This window comes from Macaca thibetana, chromosome 20 (assembly GCF_024542745.1).
Source record: "Macaca thibetana thibetana isolate TM-01 chromosome 20, ASM2454274v1, whole genome shotgun sequence".
Taxonomy (NCBI): Eukaryota; Metazoa; Chordata; class Mammalia; order Primates; family Cercopithecidae; genus Macaca; species Macaca thibetana.
The window spans coordinates 31,732,099-31,750,573 of record NC_065597.1 but is presented as its reverse complement, the minus strand read 5'-3'; the positions used below and the strand labels follow the sequence as shown (position 1 = coordinate 31,750,573).

Genomic DNA, 18,475 nt, shown 5'->3' with positions numbered 1-18,475 from the left:
CTACAAGCCAGCAGTGCCCAGAGTGAGGGGACGGAGTGGAGCCCGGACAAGGAGCCATCCCCGTCACCTTTGGCCTGCTCCAGTCTCAAACACTGGGCCACCTCCGAACTCTCAGCCCCGCCGAGCACCCACTCCCAAGCACTGGGCTACTTCCGAATGCCGAGGAAGCGGAACCCTGTCCCCTCCCGGTTGAACCAAGGCCTCCCACTGCTGCCGCTCCCAGGGGGCTGTCAGAGGAAGCCCAGGACCCCCTCCTCAGGACGCCCTGTCCCTGCACACGATTCTGGAGGGAGCAGGCCTGTCCCCTCCAGGTCCCCTCATGGAGGCCACAGGAGAGCTGAGAGCCACAGGCCAGCGTCTGGGTGAAGGTGCGGCCTCAGCTTTCCTCATGGGCCTGGCCGCCTCTCTGGTGACCTGGTGTCTGGGAGGGTCTGCCCAGGGGAGGACTTCAGAATGAACCCCAGCAAAGTGGGGAACTCAGGTCTGTTGGAGCTCAGCAGGCCCTGCCATGGCGGGAGGAGGCCTCAGGCGCGGAGCAAGACCCCTGCTCCATTGTTCTTGTTAACAAAGCCCTGGGTAGAGCCAAATGTCTGCACCCCGATACCGTGGGGACTGTCCCAGTGACAGTGGGGAGGCCGGGACCCCCCCTACAGCCACATGAGGAAAGTGGGCCAAAGCCCCTCACGTCGGGGGTTGGGGGCCTGCACGGAGCTGGAGCCAGAGGGCCGCCCGCTCCGACCACATGGGCCGTGGCGGCTCGGATGTGGACCCACTGCTCTTAGGCAGAGTCCTGGAAGCCTGGGTCTCCCTCCCACCCTGGAGTATACCAGGGCCTGGCGGCAAGGCACAAAGCCAGATGGGGCTCACCCTGGAGGAGCTGGGGCTCCTGCCCTGCGGGGTCCAGGCCCGTCGCAGACTTGCAGCAGCACGCCCTCGGTTTCACGTTATGTAACAGCGTGGGGAGCATGAACCCTGCTCCCCAGAAAGCGCCTCCAGGTCCCAGGGACCAGGGAACTTCTCCATTAGAAAGGGGTCAGGTGGGAACGGCGATCCCCCAGCCCCAGGCTGGGCCCCCAAGAAACTGCCAGTAATTCTTATACCTGGGTCTCAGGAGCCACAAAGAGCATTTTGGGCACTCGGAGACGGCGGCAGCAGGGTGTGGTTCGCAAGACTCAGCCCAGGCCTTTCCAGAACTGCAGGTGTGCGCAGGGGGGCGGGGGGCTGCCTCCAATAAGGGTCTCCCAGCTGCACTGCTCTACCCCGGGACCCGCACACCTACCGCAGCAGCCTCACCCTCCCAGGATCCTCTGGGTGCATCTGGGTGGTGCCTTAGGATTCCTCTAAATTGGGGCCACCTGGTTTTAGGCTCCTGAGGCCCTCGGGAAGGAGGCAGAAGCCTCAGCTCCTGTTTCATAGATGAAAAGAGATATTCAGAAAACCTGCCCCAAATCCCCTGCTAACAAGAGGCAAACAGGGCTGATATTCCACTGTGTGGCCCAGCCCGGGGAACCTACTTGGCAGCCCATCTAGAAAACCCAGAGGCCTCCATGGGAGACCCCTAACCCTCTGCCTAGGATGTGATGCAGGGAGGAAGAAGGTGGGGAGGGAGGACGCCCTCAGCTACAGGCAGCCTCCTCCAATCCAAAACACCTGGGAGGACCCGGCCCCGTCGAGGGGTGGCCTGAAAACGCTGTCTCCGGTATTGCTGCCTCTGCCGCCCCTCCTATAACCACATCCCCAGGATTCTCTGCTCTCTCAACTCACTCTAGGAAAAAGAGGCCTAAATTCACTCAGCAAGGCATCACAAAGTCAAAGGCACTTTAACAAAAATAGCCTAAGGAATGCATCTCTAACAGTGGGCTCTGGGCAGAAGTAGAGATACTTTTTTTTTTTTTTTTTTTTTTGAGACGGAGTCTCGCTCTGTCGCCCAAGCTGGAGTGCAGTGGCCGGATCTCAGCTCACTGCAAGCTCCGCCGCCCGAGTTTACGGCCATTCTCCTGCCTCAGCCTCCCGAGTAGCTGGGACTACAGGCGCCTGCCACCTCGCCCGGCTAGTTTTTTGTATTTTTTTAGTAGAGACGGGGTTTCACCGTGTTAGCCAGGATGGTCTTGATCTCCTGACCTCGTGATCTGCCCGTCTCGGCCTCCCTAAGTGCTGGGATTACAGGCTTGAGCCACCGCGCCCGGCCTGAGATACTTTTGAGAAGGAGTCTCCCAGGTTCAAGCAATTCCCCTGCCTCAGCCTCTCGAGTAGCTGGGATTACAGGCACGCGCCATCACGCCTGGCTAATTTTTGTATCTTGAGTAGAGAAGGGGTTCCACCACGTTGGCCAGGCTGGTCTTGAACTCCTGACCTCAAGTGATCCACCTGGCTCGGCCTCCCAAAGTGCTGGGATTACAGGCGTGAGCCACTGCACCCAACCGGAGATACATTTTTGCAGGGCAAGGGGAGCCTCCACATGGCACCCACTCAGAGCCCAGGCCTCAGCGGGTAGAAGCCTGGCTGGAAGCTGACCGGCCCCTCTGACATGCAGTCCTGGTCTTGGCCACGGTTTGGGCTCTTCCAGCAGAGGGTGGCAGGCTGAACCTTGAGCCAGTGCGACCCCCGCAGAGTCCGCCATGTGAGCTTCCCAGAGCCTCTGGAGAGGAGCGGCTGTGGCGCCAGCCCCGGAAAATGGGAGTGGCACCCACGCAGTGCTTTTCTCGGAACCCTCAGTGTACCTGCTGTGGGTATGCAGGGACTGGGGTGTGGTCGGCACGGACAGCAGTGGCCTGTTCCCACAAGTCCCTCAAATCAGGGGTGAGCCAGGGCCTGAGGCCTCGTCCCGGTCCGGACTATGGGTCTCCTGGGCTGCTGCATCAAGGGGTCACAACCTGGGGCGCCGAACACAACAGGAGTCTGAGTGTCTCCAGCTCAGGAGGAAATCCAGCACCTAGGTGTGGACGGGCTGTGCCGTGGGGCGGGGGCGGGGACCAGGGGTGGCCGCAGCGGCCTGGTGCTTCTTGGCTGGCAGGGGCATCTCTCCTGTGGTCAACACACAACTCCTCTGCACCCGCACGTCACCCTCCCCCCCGCACCAGTCCTTGGATTAGGGTCCACCCTAATGACCTGACCTTGACTTGATGGCACCTGTGAAGACTATTTTCAATAAGGCCCCATGCCCAGAGGTGGGGGGACCCCATCATCTTTTAGGGGGCAAAGTTCAGTCCATGGTGCCATCCGTCAGTGCACTGTCGATACTGTCCCTGGTGTTTCTGGAGGCACTGGGGCTCCAAGGACCCTGCTGATGTGGTAACCCAGGGTGCAGGCCACAGAGAAAGCACTTCACGTTGTGGAACCCGCTGCTGGCCTGCATCTGGAAGGGATGCTAAGTCCCTCTCCCCCAGGGGCCGCCTCTCCCATGTCTCCCACCCAGGTGCCCCTGCCCCAGGCCCACCCCTGTTCACAGGAGCCCTGGACAGTGCTCATCCGGGTCCCAGGCGTGATGCGGCCCCAGCCCCTTGCCCGGCAGGCATTGTTCCCTTTGTGGCTCGATGAGAGAACACACTCAGCGGGCTGAGTTCCTCCTTCCCTCAGCCGCAGAGTGTGGCCCCACAGCCTCCCCACCGCCTGCCGCCAGTAAGGTGTCAGCTCCCTCACACGGCAGGTGGGAAGCTCACAGGACCCTGGCAGAGAGCAGGCGGCTGAGCTGGAACCGAGCTCAGGTATCCAACTCTGCAGGACCATGCTGGGGACCCCACAGATCCTTCTCCTGGTGCCTGGGACTTACCCGCTGATGCCCAGCCTCCATGTCACCTCAGAGCAGCTACTGCGACTTCCCACACACATACGCCCACAGACACACGCATGAACACGGCCGCGGCCTGCAGACTCACATGCACGCTGCCTCGCTGCTTGATGGCTCAATTCTCACCTCATCTGCCCCACGCCCAAGGGCCCCTCGGCACCGGTCACCCCCGGCCTGTGTCACTCCCCGGCCTGTGCCGAGGCTTTGTATAGTGTCATGTGTCTTATAGGTGGTGTAGGTAGGGACTGTTCTAACAGGCAGCACGGCCAAGCCTGCAGCCTGGGCACCAGGAGGACACCACGCTCAACCGTCCATGCCAGTGGCCAGAGATGGGCATTTAGGGGTGTCTCTCCCACCCAGGAGCCTGGGCTCCCCGTGCTCCCTGCACTTCCTCTAATCAGACCATTCTGGCATTTGACCGTGAACTGCACTGACCACTCCCCATTCCCTGTGCGTACGGCTGGTTGCCACACGCTCTCTCTTCTTTCTGCCGGACCCTTCACTTCTGCCTCATGGGATCTGGGGGTGGAGGATGGCCCTCCCCACTCCCAGCGCCCTCCCTGCCCAGGATCTGTGAGTAGTAAGTCTTTGAATGTGTTTCCTATTGTGGTGGGGACTGAATTTGCACCTTCCACAAGGAAGAACCAGGGGCTGCCCAGGCTGGGTTTTCTCGGGGATGCAGGGGACACAGGACAGGCCCCAGCACCAGAGCGATGGTCAGGCAGGCATAACCTGGACGTGAATCAGACAGGAGCCATGGGACGTCTGCCAGTGTAAGCAAGTTTCCTGGAGGGACTCCTGGTTGCAGGTCAGACAACTAGGCATCAGGCCATGTGCCAGGCAAAAGACACATCCCGGGAAAGGCACACGGCAAATACCACGTCCATCCCCTTCATCTCCCAAGAGCACAGGGCTGCCTGCCAGCCACCTGGCACTGGCACCGAAAGGCAGTTTCACTGGGGGCTCTGAAAACAACCATGTCTGCCTCTCAGGACCCCCATATCACACAGGATGTGTCCATTGAACCCCAGCTTAAGAATCACCCTTCCTGGCCGGGTGCGGTGGCTTATGTAATCCCAGCACTTCGGGAGGCTGAGGCGGGTGGATCACCTGAAGTCAGGAGTTGGAGACCAGCCTGGTCAACATGGTGAAACCGCATCTCTATTAAAAATACAAAAATTAGCCAGGCGTGTTGGCACATGCCTGTAATCCCAGCTGCTTGGGAGGCTGTGGCAGGAAAATCGTTTGAACCCAGGAGGTGGAGGTTGCAGTGAACCAAGATCGCACCACTGCACTCCAGCCTGGGCAACAGAGTGAGACTCTGTCTCAAAAAAAAAAAAAAAAAAAAGAACCACCTTCCCTTCTCAGACGGTGGTGTGAGCAGCCATAAACAGTAGTGAGTTCCCCTTCACAGAGGGTGACCAAGCACACAGTGGCGCCTAGTCTGGCTGGACGTTGAGATTTCAAGCATTGGGTTCACGTTTCCATGGGCCCATGACCTTGGGCCGCATGGGATTGTCCCGAGTCAGGATGTCTGCCTCGAGGAACTGCCTCTGCTCCTACAGGAGGGGCCGTCTCTCTGAGTCTGAGGACAACCAAGGCCCAGCTGCCAGGCTGTCCTTTGGGGGCCTGGTTCTTCACCTGAGTGTCTCTACTCGAGACAGACAGGGCCTATGTGCCCCCAGAGCATGGGCAGGGCCTGTAAAAAGGCCACGCTGTCTGCAAGCTCCTGCTTCTCTTCCATCCAGTTCAACAAGCCCTGCTAAACCCCCAGCATGCACCTGACCCCAGGCGGGCATTGTGCAGGTAGCAAGGGCTGAGCCCCTCCTGGTCTAGCTCTCAAGGACCATGTTCTAACTCGGAGTCAGGGTTTCCAAGGTTTGGGTCATAAAGCCCTATCAGTAAAAAACAAGCAGTGGCTCCCGCCTGTCATCCCAGCACTTTGGGAGGCCGAGGTGGGCAGATCACTTGAGATCAGGAGTTCAAGACCAGCCCGACCAACCTGGTGAAACCCCGTCTCTCCTAAAAATACAAAAATTAGCCAGGCGTGGTGGTGCACACCTATAATCCCAGCTACTTGGGAGGCTGAGGCAGGAGAATCGCTTGAACCTGGGAGGCGGAGGTTGGAGTGAGACTCCATCTCAGAATAACAGTCAATGGTGACAGAGATGTCTACCTGGATGGATACCTGTGTGCACATCTCCAGGCACTGTGGTTACATTCACTGTAAAACCAGAAAAGCAGGAAGACATACGCATAGGAAGGATGAAAATGTCAATATAAATGGAACTGTAACCATTTCTGCCCTGACCAGCAGTTCCTGGGGTGGGTTCCCCACTGGAAAACCGCTCCTGGGTGTCTGATGGAGGCAGATGGGAGGGGCCAGGCTGCTGGACCCAGCACAAGTCATCATTCCAATGTCCTAGATGTCCAGGGAAGGGGGCGAGGACCTGGATCACCTGCTGCAGTTCAGGGGGCGGCTCTAGCAGGCCGTGGGCCGTGGGTTTCCCACCGCAGGGGCGTGTAAGTTTAACCCCCAGAGCCAAGCTGCCAGCACTGAGGAACGGCGGACACAGAAGGGATGGAGACGGCCGCCCTCACCCAACCCCCACCCCGAGGCTGCACATGTGTGAAGGGGACACTGATGTTTCCCTCTGTGGGGCCTTCTTGGGTCCAGCCTGGACACCGCCCTGTGTGTCACAGCTGAAGAGTGAGTCTGCAGCCACCTTGAGTGTCCCTGGGGGGCAAGTGGTTGTGGCAGCCCTAGGACCCTACCCCAAAGGTGCTCGCAGGCCCTCTGGGGCGTTTCCAGGGTGAGATCAGCCATTCTCCACAGGAGAGCTACAGCAGCCCTGAATAACACGAGGCTCTAGCTGGGATTAGGATAAGCTTGTTGGGGCTTGGCGGGTGGCCACACAATGGGTAGGTGGGCGGGGAGGGACGGTGTGGGTGGAGGCTTGGCTCAGGTATCTGCAAGCCTTATCTGTGTCTGCAAGGGGGAGAGAGAAGGAAGGGAGGCTATAAATAGAAACCTTTCCAGGCGAGGAACAGGTGAATAAGCAGAAGGCAGGCATGTGTCCTCTGAAATCCACACTCCCGGCAGGGTGGTGCCAGGCCGCGGTTGCAGGAGAGGCGGGCACCTTCTTCCAGGGGCACCCCCACCTGTCCTTCCACTCCCCCTTACCAAGTGGCAGACGAGTTGGAATGTGGTTGGGTCCCAATCCCACTGCATCCTAACCTCCTATGGCCTTGGTTTTTTTTTTTTTTTTTTTTTTTTTTTAATTTTTTGAGACAGGGTCTTGCTCTGTTGTCCAGACTAGAGTGCAGTGGGGTGATCATAGCCCACTGCAGCCTCCACCTCCTGAGGCTACTGCAACAAGCGATCCTCTCTCCTCAGCCTTCTGAGTAGCTGGGACTGAAGATGGGTGTTGCCACACCTGGCTAATTAAAACAATTTTTTTTTTTTTTTGTAGAGACGGGGTCTCATCTTGTTTTTCAGGCTGGTCTCAAACTCCTGGGTTCAAGCAGTCTCTCGTCTCAGCCTCCCACAGTGCTGGGATTACAGGCGTGAACTGCCGAGCCCAGCCTCACAGCCTTGGTTTTTTTCATTGGAAAAGCGGGGCTGATACTATCCCAGATTTTCATATCCTGGATGTGGGATGTGGGACGTGGGACGCTGCTGTGGCATGGCCCTCCTCCCTGCTGTCCCTCCCTCAGAGCTTCCATGGACTCACCACCCACCACCTTCCCCACCCCCGGCCCACAGAGGGCAAAGGGCACCCAGTTCTGAGGTGGGAGCCCTGCTGGGGAGGCAGGCCGGCGGCACAGCCATGGACACCCTGTGTGCATGCCAGCCCAGGGATGGCCCCACCTAGCCCCCAGCGTTATGAAATGTCCACGTCGAAAGAGACCCAGACACTGGACACAGCGGCTCCCAGCTCTTTATGGCCCGGAGGGTTCTACAGGACCACAAAGGAGGGAAACGGCTTGCCCAGGTCACACGTGCAGCTGTTGCAGAATTCATGTGATTAGCCAGTTTTATTACACTTCCCATAACCATGTCTGACCCCCTGGGAATTCCAGAATCGCAGGCCAAGTCCTCTGTACCCCCAAAAAAGAGCTTTCTGGAGGCACTCGGCAAACTCCTAAAGGGCTGTCTCCAGCGGGGGAGGCTTCGGAGACTGCAGTCCACCCAGAAAGGGCCACTGTCCCCAGGCCACCGGTCCCTGGCCTGTTCCAGGGCACTGACCCTGGGCCGCCACTGGGGCTGGTCAGTGGGGTCAGCTTCGGACTTCCTGGGCTCTGCCCATCAATCCTGCCGTGTGCGTTTGCAGAAGGGATGGGGAGGCGAGGCCGTGGAGAGGGCGTCATGCCCCGGAGCAAGGGTTTTCCGAGGACTAGGCTCGGCAGATGCTTCCACGCTGTGTGCACTGGAGCCCAGTTCGGTTTCCACTCAGCTTTGAACTCTGCCCTTTCATTCACGGCGAGTGGGCGGCCAGGCCCGAGGGGTCGGTGTGTGACTCCGCGGCGCGCGCGCCAGAGAAGTCCCGTGGGGAAGACACCGGTGGCCACGCGCGCCCCGCCCCGCCCCGCCCCGCCCCGCCCCGCCCCGCCCCGCCCGCGCACCTGTCCTGGGCGTGTTGCCGCGGCCCCGCCCCGCCCTCAGCTCCGCCCCCGTGGCCCCGCCCCACTCGCGCCGGGCGCTGGTTGGCGGAGGCGGCGCGCTATGCTAATGAGCCTGACCCCATCCGCACCTGCCCGGGCCCGGCGCTGCCCGCAAGCGCCCGCGGACTCAGCAGTCGGGACCCCGGCTCGCCCCTCCCGCCCCAGCCCGCCCCGGCCTGCCGCCCGGGAGGGGAACATGCCGCGCTCCTTCCTGGTGAAAACGCACTCCAGCCACAGGGTCCCCAACTACCGGCGGCTGGAGACGCAGAGAGGTACGGGCTACCCGATCCCCGAGCCCCTCCCGGGACTCGACCCTGCGGGGCGGGAGACAGAGAGAGGCCCCTGGGAGCGGGAGTGGGGGGACACCTGTCCCAGGTGGGAGGAGAACGAGCCAGTACCTCTGCGCAGCGGCTGCGGCTGCAGGAAGGTAGGTGGCCCACGGGTGCCTCCACTTCAGGGCACTGAGCCCCGCCTCCGGCAGGGCGGGGGAGGTTCTCTCCCCACTTGGAGAAGTTTTCTAAGCCCCGAAGTCTCCCTGGAACTCACCTCTTAAATACGCCGCCTGTCCCCACCACTACAGCCCCAGCTAAAGGGACCCTGGAGTCATCTTCCTGGCACACACATTTGGGAGGGGTCGCGGGGTGGAGGGAGGGAGGGAGGGCCGTCTGGGGTGGCCTGGCTGAGGGACCCCCAGCGCATGCTGACTGGGGGTGTGAGCACAGAAGATGGTGAGGAGGAGGACTGATGGGCTCTTCCCGGTGCAAAGGCACTGCCCCTCCTGCATTCAGTTCAGGTGAGCCTTCTCCCGTAGCCTGCCTCCCTCCCCCACCTCCCCTCACCCCAGAAGCCCTCTTGCTCATCCTGGTAGGCTTGCCTGGGCAGGCTGGGCTAAAGGGCTGCAATCCTCCACACACTGGCTAGCCTGGGGAGATGGGTGCCCAGCAACTGGGCTGTCCGTTCATTTCCATTGCCTGCTAGGCTTAGGGACACGAGAGAAGAGGACTGTGTCCTTCAGAGGACAGCCTGCCACACGGGTGGTGAGAGCAGTCCCCACCTGGCTTGGCAGCTTCTTGGGACAAAGACCCACTGAGAGGCACCGGCGGACACAGTGGTCAGGACTCACGCGCTGTGGCCGGTGGGGGAGAGCAGGAAGGGCACTGCTGGGGCAGGGGCCCCCAGCAACACCCCCAAGAGGCCTTTATCCCAGCTCAGAACCCAGAGTTGGGTGTAGGGGGGGATCCCACCTGGACCCACACCCGAGGCCCAGGCTGCCACCAGGAGGTGCCAGCTAGGACCGTGCTTTTCAAATGTGCATTTTGAAATCAGTTTCGAGTCACTACCAACAATTTTGTAAAATAAAATAGAGCAGAAACTGTTGGAGTGCCTGGCTCATGGTGAAGGACACTGGCTTCAGTTATGTGTATGTGGATGCACATGTAACTACAGATGTGATGGAAAATGGAATTTACATGGGTCATAGTTGCAAGTTTCAAAGTGTTGTTTAGAGTCCATCCGAGTGTGCAAATCTGGGTAGCTGTGCTGGGCCCAGCGGCCAACTGTCATGAGTAGCCTTGCTGCCTGCAGTGCTCTCTGCTTCCCGCCCCCGCTTCCCTCCTCACTGTAGCCCCAGCTGCATGGCTTTCTGACAGCCAGGGGGCCCTGGCGACTTTCTGCCAAGATGTTACCCCAGGATAGACCTGAGGTGCTGGGGTTTGGGGCCCCTCAATCTCTCCTTCTATGGCTCCCCAGGGAACCCCTGAAGCCAGCAAGGTACTTAACAGTCTCTTCAACTGGGAGTGGTGGCTCATGCCTGTAATCTCAGCACTTTGGGAGGCCAAGGCGGGCAGATCACATGAGGTCAGGAGTTCAAAACCCCCCTGGCCAACATGGCGAAACCCCGTCCCTCCTAAAAATACAGAAGTTACTTGGGTGTGCTGGCGGGCGCCTGTAATCCCAGATACTCAGCAGGCTGAGGTAGGAGAATCGCTTGAACCCGGGAGATGGAGGTTGCAGTGAGCCGCGGTCACACCCCTGCACTCCAGCCTGGGCGACAGAGTGAGACTCTGTCTCAAAACAAAACAGTCTCTTCTCCCCAGGATCTGGACTGCAGAATGAATAAAAAAGCAAACAAAACCCAGAGAGTATTGGGAAAGCATTTAAAATCCCAGCAGAAACACATGGTCAGCCTGATGGGCAAGACTGTCTCTTGCCCCGTCCTGCCTCTGGGCTCAGCCACTGGGCTCACAAACAGGGTCCTGGCTCTGTGACAATACCTGGAGGCAGAAAGGTAGCCATGTCTTAGAGATGGAGACGAGAAATGGTGACTTTCTCCTGCCAAGAGGCCCCAGCAAAGCCGGGAAACCCGGGGCTCCCCGAGTGCTATCTCCCCAGAACTCTCTTGGACGCTGCCTCTTATCCTGTCACTGCCCTCACTTCTGGGTGGACAGAAACCTGATGACTCTGTAATTAGGAAGACTGAGGGTGGGAGAAGGTCAGGTCAGGAGAGAGTGGCAGATGGGAGATGTTCCTTTGAATTACCTATTTCTCATCCTCACCGTGCTTGTTATTGTCTCTTTTTGTCAATCCTACTGGGTGTGAGCGTCTCATTGTGATTGTGATTTGTACTTCCCTGATGGCTAATGGCACTGAGCATCTTTGCATGCGTTCATTGGCCATTTGTGTATTGTCTTTGGAGAAACAGTTATTCAAATTCCTTGCCCAGGCCAGGTGCAGTAGCTCACGCTTGTAATCTCAGCACTTTGGGAGGCTGAGATGGGCAGATCACTTGAGGCCAGGAGTTTGAGACCAGTCTAGCCAATGTGGCAAAAACCCGTGTCTACTAAAGATACAAAAATTAGCTGGGCATGGTGGCAGGTGCCTGTAATCCCAGCTATCAGGAGGCTGAGGCAGGAGAATCCTTTGAACCCAGGAGGCAGAGGTTGCAGTGAGCTGAGATTGCGCCATTGCACTCCAGCCTGGGCAACGAGAGTGAGACTCCATCTCAAAAAGAAAAAAAAAAAAAAAAAGGTGGGGTGGGGCAGGCACGGTGGCTCATGCCTGTAATCCCAGTACTTTGGGAGGCTGAGGCAGGCAGATCTACAAGTTCAAGAGTTCGAGACCAGCCTGGCCAACATGGTAAAACCCTGTCTCTACTAAGAATACAAAAATAAGCCAGGCGTGATGGCACGTGCCTGTAATCCCAGGTACTCGGGAGGCTGAGGCAGGAGAATTGCTTGAACCTGCGAGGCGAAGTTTGCAATGAGCCAAGTTAGCGCCACTGCACTCCAGCCTGGGTGACAGAGCAAAACTCTATCTGGGGAAAAAAAATAGCCAGGCATGGTGGTGCACACCTGTGGTCCCAGCTACTTGGGAGGCTGAGGCAGGAGAATCATTTGGATCTGGGAAGTGGAGGTTGCAGTTTGCAGTGAGCTGAATTCATGCCACTGCACTCCAGCCTGGGTGACAAAGCCAGACTCTGTCTCAAAAAAAAAAAAAAAAAAAAAAAAAAGTCCAGGTGCGGTGGCTCATGCCTATAATTCCAGCACTCTGGGAGGCTGAGGCAGGTGGGTCACGAGGTCAGGAGATTGAGACCATCCTGGCTAACAGGGTGAAACCCTGTCTCTACTAAAAAATACAAAAAATTAGCCGGGTGTGGTGGAGGGCGCCTATAGTCCAGTTATGCAGGAGGCTGAGGCAGGAGAATCTCTTGAACCCAGGAGGCGGAGGTTGCAGTGAGCAGAGATCGCGCCACTGCACTCCAGCCTAGCGACAGAGCAAGACTCCATCTTAAAAAAAAAATCCCTTGCCCATATTAAAATTGTATTATTTGTCTTTTTATTGTTGACTTGCTAACATCCTTTATATGTTCTAGCGTTCTAGATGCTATTCCTGATCAGAAGTCTGATTTGCAAATATTTTCTCCTATTCTATGGGTTGTCTTTCTCTACCCAAAGCCTCAGCATGGAGGTAGAAACAGAGCCAGAAATCTATTTTAACACATCTAGAGTAAGAAAGGGATTGAGGGCTGTTTTGGCTTTGGGGAAATACAGAATTTAACTCTTGCCTGCAGACTAACCTGTTTATTTGGGGGCTACTGCCCTTAAGTGGACCAACCATGTGGTGTGTGGTGTGCCGGCCCCCAAATTCGGGAACCACCATCCTGGGGAGGAGCCCAGCCAGGGGCAATTCTGAAAGCCTGGGCCAGAGCACCCCAGCCATGTGGCTCGGCTGCATTGAGAGCACAGCAGAGTGGGCACTGGTCAGCGGTCAGGGAGGCTTCTGAGCTCACTGCCTCATTATCCACAAAAGGAGATGCCCGAGGGGTAGCTGTTGGGTGACTGGAGGGTGACTAGTTATGAGGGGGCTGATTTTACACTCAGCCAGCTCCTTGCTGCCAAGCGTCTGACTTATGGGTGCTGCGTGGGCGCCTGGAGGATGCCGGCCCAGGCTGGTACCCCTCTGCGGGGGCGGTGGGGGGGCACTCATCAGAGGGACCCGCCCAGCCGAGGCGTAAAGGCCCTCCTTTAGCCACGAGGCCTGTTTCATGTTCCTGAACACGAAGGGTCCTGTCAGATGTTTCTTTGTGTTTAAAGAGGAAGTGAGATTCACTCTCTAGACCGCGGGGCCTTCTTGTTCTAGATGACTCCATTCCTGGCCATGCTGTCACTTCCCTGCACAGCACCGCCAGCTCCCTTGCAAGCTGGGTCTGCATGTGGGCTCCCGGCTACACCTCCCATGCCAGGCTGCTGATGGGCTGGGATTGGGCCCATGAATCGGAGCTGGAAACACAAAGCACTGGGGACTCAGTCTTCATCTGTATATTCTCTCCCCTCCACCCCTCTAGAAATCAATGGTGCCTGCTCTGCCTGTGGGGGGCTGGTGGTGCCCCTTCTCCCCCAAGACAAGGAGCCCCCTTCTGTGCCCGGTGACCTTCCCCAGCCCTGGGACGGCTCCTCAGCCATCGCCTGCATCTCCCTGCCCCTCCTTCCACGGATCGAGGAAGCTCTGGGGGCCTCTGGGCCGGACGCCTTGGAAGTCAGCCGGGTCGACCCTTGGGCCAGCCGGGCCCCCATTGTACCCCTCAAAGACAGCCTGAACCACCTCAACCTGGCCCCACTGCTGGTGCTGCCCACACAGTGGTCCCCAATCCTGGGCCCAGATGGGCACAGGGCTCCAGAAAAACTGCTCGGGGCTGAGCGGACGCCCCGAGCCCCTGGCGGCTTCCAATGCTTCCACTGCCACAAACCCTACCACACCCTGGCCGGGCTGGCCAGGCACCGGCAGCTGCACTGCCACCTGCAGGCGGGGCGCGTCTTCACCTGCAAGTACTGCGACAAGGAGTACACCAGCCTGGGCGCCCTCAAGATGCACATCCGCACCCACACGCTGCCCTGCACCTGTAAGATCTGCGGAAAGGCCTTCTCCAGGCCCTGGCTGCTGCAGGGCCACGTCCGCACCCACACAGGTAGGACAGGGTGAAGGTCTGCAAGGACGGTCTGGGCTGGGGGAAGAGGGAGGGCTGTGGGAGTTAGAAAAGGAAGAGGGGTGATTTTATAAACAATTCAGCTTCTGCCTCCTGACTTATCTGTGCAGAGTCCCACAGACCACAGACTAGAGGCCAAAAGTCCAAAGTCCAGGTGTCAGTAGGGGCCAGTGCAGGAGCCACGCCTGTAATCCCAGCACTTTGGGAGATTGAGGCAGGAGGATCACTTCAGGTCAGGGGTTCAGGACCAGCCTGGCCAACACAGCAAGACCCCAGTCTCTACTAAAAATAGAAACTTAGCTGAGTGTGGTGGCCCCTGCTGGTAGGCCCAGCTACTTAGAAGGCTGAGGCAGGAGGATCACTTGAGCCCAGGAGGTTGAGGCTGCAGTGAGCTGTGGTCATGCCACTGTACTCCAGCCTGAGCAACAGAGCAAGACCCCAACTCAAAACAAAACAAAACACCGACCAGGCATGGTGGCTCACACCTATAATCCCAGCATTTTAGGAGGCTGAGGTGGGTGGATCACCTGAGGTCATGAGTTCGAGACCAGCCTGGCCAACATAGTGAAACCCTGTCTCTACTAAAAATACAAAAATTAGCCGGGCGTGGAGGTGCACAACTGTAATCCCAGCTATTGGGGAGACTGAGGCAGGAGAATCACTTGAACCCAGGAAGTGGAGGTTGCATTGAGCCAAGATGGTGCCACTACACTCCAGCCTGGTGACAGAGCGAGACTCTGTCTCAAAAAAAAAAAAAAATCAAAAAAATAATGCCATTAAAGTACAAAAGTGGCTTGCTCTTCCCAAGAGCCAGCCAGCAGCCTCTGCCCAGGCTTTCTGTCAACCTCAGCATGCAAATAATAAAAACAGAAAGGAAGAAAGGGCTCCAGGAATAAGCTTCAGTCTCCACATCAGGCCCAGAGGTTCACACTTTTGTTTTTATTTTGGTCTGAGGCAGGGTCTCACTCTATTGCTCAGGCTGGAGTGCAGTGGTTTGATCACAGCTCACTGCAGCTTTGACTGCCTGGGTTCAAGTGATTCTCATGCCTCAGCCTCCTGAGTAGCTGGGACCATAGACATGCATCACCATGCCCAGCCAATTTTTAAATTATTTGTAGAAACAGGGGTCTCGCTATGTTGCCCAGGCTGATCTTGAACTTCTGGGCTCAATCTGTCTTCTCACCTTGGCCTCCCAAAGTGCTGGGATTATAGGCATGAACCACTGTGCCCAGCTAGTTCACACTTTTTCTAACTGGAGGTTCCCTACCCCCTAAGTCATGACTCTTGTGACTGGGACCTTCTGAGTCACACCTGGATGCAGGCCAGAGGGAAGGCCTTTTCCAGGTCTCCAGGAAATCCTTTCCGGTTTTTCTCAACCCTTTGATGAGGAGACCCGCCACACCCCCTTTCCATGCCAAAGGGCCCTGGGGCTTGGTGCCCTCAGCCTGGGAGTGAGGGGTGTGGGGAGGCCCTGCAAGAGGCTGGCCTGGCTAGGAGCATGCCTGGTGTCCCACCAGCAGGAATGCAGGTGCTCTGGGCCCTTCAGGGGCTGCAGGCTGGGGTCTCTCAGGACTCTATGGGGCTACAGGAATGGACACACGATTCCCAGTCACCCTTCCCTTTACAGGTGTTGGGCCAAGGTTCAAACAGGACTTTGTCCAGACCCCATGTTGTCCTGATGGGAGGTGGCTCCTAAATGCTGCCTCCTCGAAGTCCCCAGCTCTACCCCTGCTCTGGATTCTGCTGGAGCTGGCCAGACCCCCCCACTTGCCTGTCAGTGGCCAGGAACAGCTGCCAGAGGCCCCCAGTGCTTCCCCCGTCCTCTTCCAGTGGCCGAGGCCCCCGGGAGGGCTATTGCAGCAACATTAGGAGCTCTAAAGCCTGTGGCCGCCTGTGCTTCTCAGAGGGTCTTCAGGTGTGTCTCGCCCAGGTGTGGCGTGCCACCCCGTCCCCACACAGCTCAACCCTGGGTGCTCGGGCTGTGAGCATTTGTAGGGAAGGGATGGGAGTATCCACTGATGGTCACAGTGGGTGTTTTAGCCTTCAGGCCACCTTCCATGGTGTCACCGGCCCTCTTCTTCCTCCCCCAGGGGAGAAGCCCTATGCCTGCTCGCACTGCAGCAGGGCCTTTGCCGACCGCTCCAACCTTCGGGCCCATCTGCAAACGCACTCGGACACCAAGAAGTACCAGTGCCAGCGCTGTGCCAAGACCTTCTCCCGCATGTCCCTCCTGGCGCGGCACGAGGAGTCTGGCTGCTGCCCAGGCCCCTGAGAGGCACATAGTCGGTGCAGGTAGGAGGGATGGTCCTCGCCCTGAGAGCTGGTGTCCCTCCTGCCGCCAGAGGAGCCGGGAGTCTGGGAGGGCAGGGCCTGGCTTCACACTTGGTGCATCCTCCATATCTGTGTCCAGTCAGAACCAAAGACGTCCAGCGGGGCCACCAGGGCGGAGGCCACTCACCCAGGCCTCCCACCCCACGGAGCCCACTCAGAGGAGACTCCTCTCCCAGCGAAGACTGTCATCAGAACAAGAGCCATGGTTCCATTTCAATGTGGTCAGGTCTCTGGGTCTGCCCTTCCAAGAGTCAGAGCCTTGGGGAGGTGGCCACCAGCATGGGCCGGCACTGCCGCCAGATGACCTGCAAGGCTGCCTCGTTCCCTTGCAGCAGAAATGAACAGTTTGGACTTACAGTGAGCACGGCCGTGTGGTCCTTCCTCAGTAGGCACAACTACCTCTCAGCCGGCCCCTGCCAGCCTTCGGTTTGGGGTCTGGGACAAGTTGTCCCGTGTCACACGTCTACACGCATGTGCACAAACATGTACACACACGCGCCTTCCCCACCTCGCCAGACTCTCCAGAAGATGGGGCAGGACTGGGGGAGCCCACAATTGGTGGTTCGGGTGCGTTGGGATGAGACGGCGTGCCTCTGGGATTTGTCCTGCTCAGAGCCTCAAGGGGCTGGGATCTCAGGGCACTCAACTTTCCAGGCAAGAACAGCCATGGGGTAATAAACGGTCTCTGCACACCTGCATGTTCCATTCTTCGAAGCTTTGAGTCTCGGCCAATCCCCTGGTTCTGTGGAGGAGGTGGGACTCTGAGAAACTCCCTGACACAGCAGGATTTGGGGATCACCTGGGGCCTTCAGCCACCAAGTAGGCAGGAGACTCTGGATCAGGGCCTGCCACTGTGAAAAACTCTTCTGAGAGGTGGGGATGCTGCCATCGGGTGAGCAGGGGCGCAGTCGTGGGCAGAAGCCAGCACAGAAGTGGGAGAGCATCCCACGGCACAGAGGAACGGCCAAGAGGCTCCAGCTTGTGCTGGGTAGAGGGCCGACACCAAGGCCGGGGCAGGTGGTGTGCAGCTAGGGGCAGTCAGTCCTCCCAGCTGCCTGTCCCATGGCACAGAGGAACGGCCTAGAGGCTCTAGCTCATGCCGGTGAGAGGGCCGAGACCAAGGCCAGGGCAGGCGTTGTGCGGCTGGGGGCAGTGAGTCCTCCCTGCTGCCTGGTCAGAAGAGAGGACTCAGGGCTCCTCCTGCAGCCCTCACATGCTGCGAGGGTCTGACGTGATCACTGCTGTCTCGCAGAGGGTCTGGGCCTCTGTCCACCCATGGTACCTGGGGCATCTGTCGAGTCCCAGACCCTTGCCCTGCTCTGCTGAGACACTGTGCCAATTTGGCATGGTTGTCTACACCCAACACCCCCATCCCCGGAGTCCTGCTCCCCCCGTACAGTGGGATGGTGGCATTTCCTTCTTACACATGGCCTCTTCTCACCGCCAAGCTGCTGGGTGACCACCCACTGGGCTGGTCCTCCTCTTCCCAGCATGTCTCAACCTCTCCAGCTCAACCCCAGGGGCAGCGTCCAGGAAGGAGCGAGGAGGCCGCTCCTAGTCCCTGATGCCTTCACTGATGAGGACAGTGGAGGGAGGTTTCTGGGAGGGGCACCTGCTGACGAGGACAGTGGAGGAGGTTTCTGGGGGGGATACCCGCTGACAAGGACAGCGGAAGGAGGTTTCTGGGGGAGACACCTGCTGACGAAGACAGTGGAGGAGGTTTCTCGGGGCGGGGGGACACCTGTTCCTCAAGAGGGTTGGCCCGTTGTCAGCTCAACCCCAGGGGCAGCAACCAGGAAGGAGCAAGGAGGCTGCTCCTAGTCCCTGACGCCTTCACTGATGAGGACAGTGGAGGAGGTTTCTGGGGGACACCTGTTCCTCAGGAGGGCAGTGGAGGAGGTTTCTGGGGGACACCTGTTCCTCAGGAGGGCAGTGGAGGAGGTTTCTGGGGGACACCTGTTCCTCAGGAGGGCAGTGGAGGAGGTTTCTGGGGGACACCTGTTCCTCAGGAGGGTTGGCCCATTGTCAGCTGCTCTGCTTCTGGCTCCAGCCAGGAAGGCATCATCGTCCTGGTCCTGGAATGGAGCCACGTGGAGAGCGGCAAGGGCTCCCCTTGCTCCCCAGAGCCCGCTGAGCCTCCTGTCCATCCGTCTGTCCATGAGAATATTCAGGAGGGCTCACAGGGACCACACACGAAGCACCCTGTTGCT

General features: G+C 58.5%; 1 protein-coding gene across 1 annotated transcript; it reads left to right on the top strand.

The window, feature by feature from the left end:
- Positions 1 to 8,553: 8,553 nt before the first annotated feature.
- On the top strand, positions 8,554 to 16,222 carry SNAI3 (snail family transcriptional repressor 3). The gene is made up of 3 exons (XM_050773749.1): positions 8,554 to 8,724; positions 13,296 to 13,916; positions 16,025 to 16,222. Exons 1-3 carry the CDS (start codon positions 8,649 to 8,651, stop codon positions 16,204 to 16,206), a joined length of 879 nt encoding a protein of 292 aa, XP_050629706.1. The 5' UTR covers positions 8,554 to 8,648; the 3' UTR covers positions 16,207 to 16,222.
- The last annotated feature ends 2,253 nt before the right edge of the window (positions 16,223 to 18,475 follow it).

Coding starts and splice junctions, on each gene's coding strand:
- SNAI3 (XM_050773749.1), top strand. CDS start 8,649: ATGCCGCGCTCCTTCCTGGTGAAAACGCACTCCAGCCACAGGGTCCCC. Junction 8,725..13,295: donor GCGGCTGGAGACGCAGAGAG/GTACGGGCTACC, acceptor CCACCCCTCTAG/AAATCAATGGTGCCTGCTCT. Junction 13,917..16,024: donor CCACGTCCGCACCCACACAG/GTAGGACAGGGT, acceptor TTCCTCCCCCAG/GGGAGAAGCCCTATGCCTGC.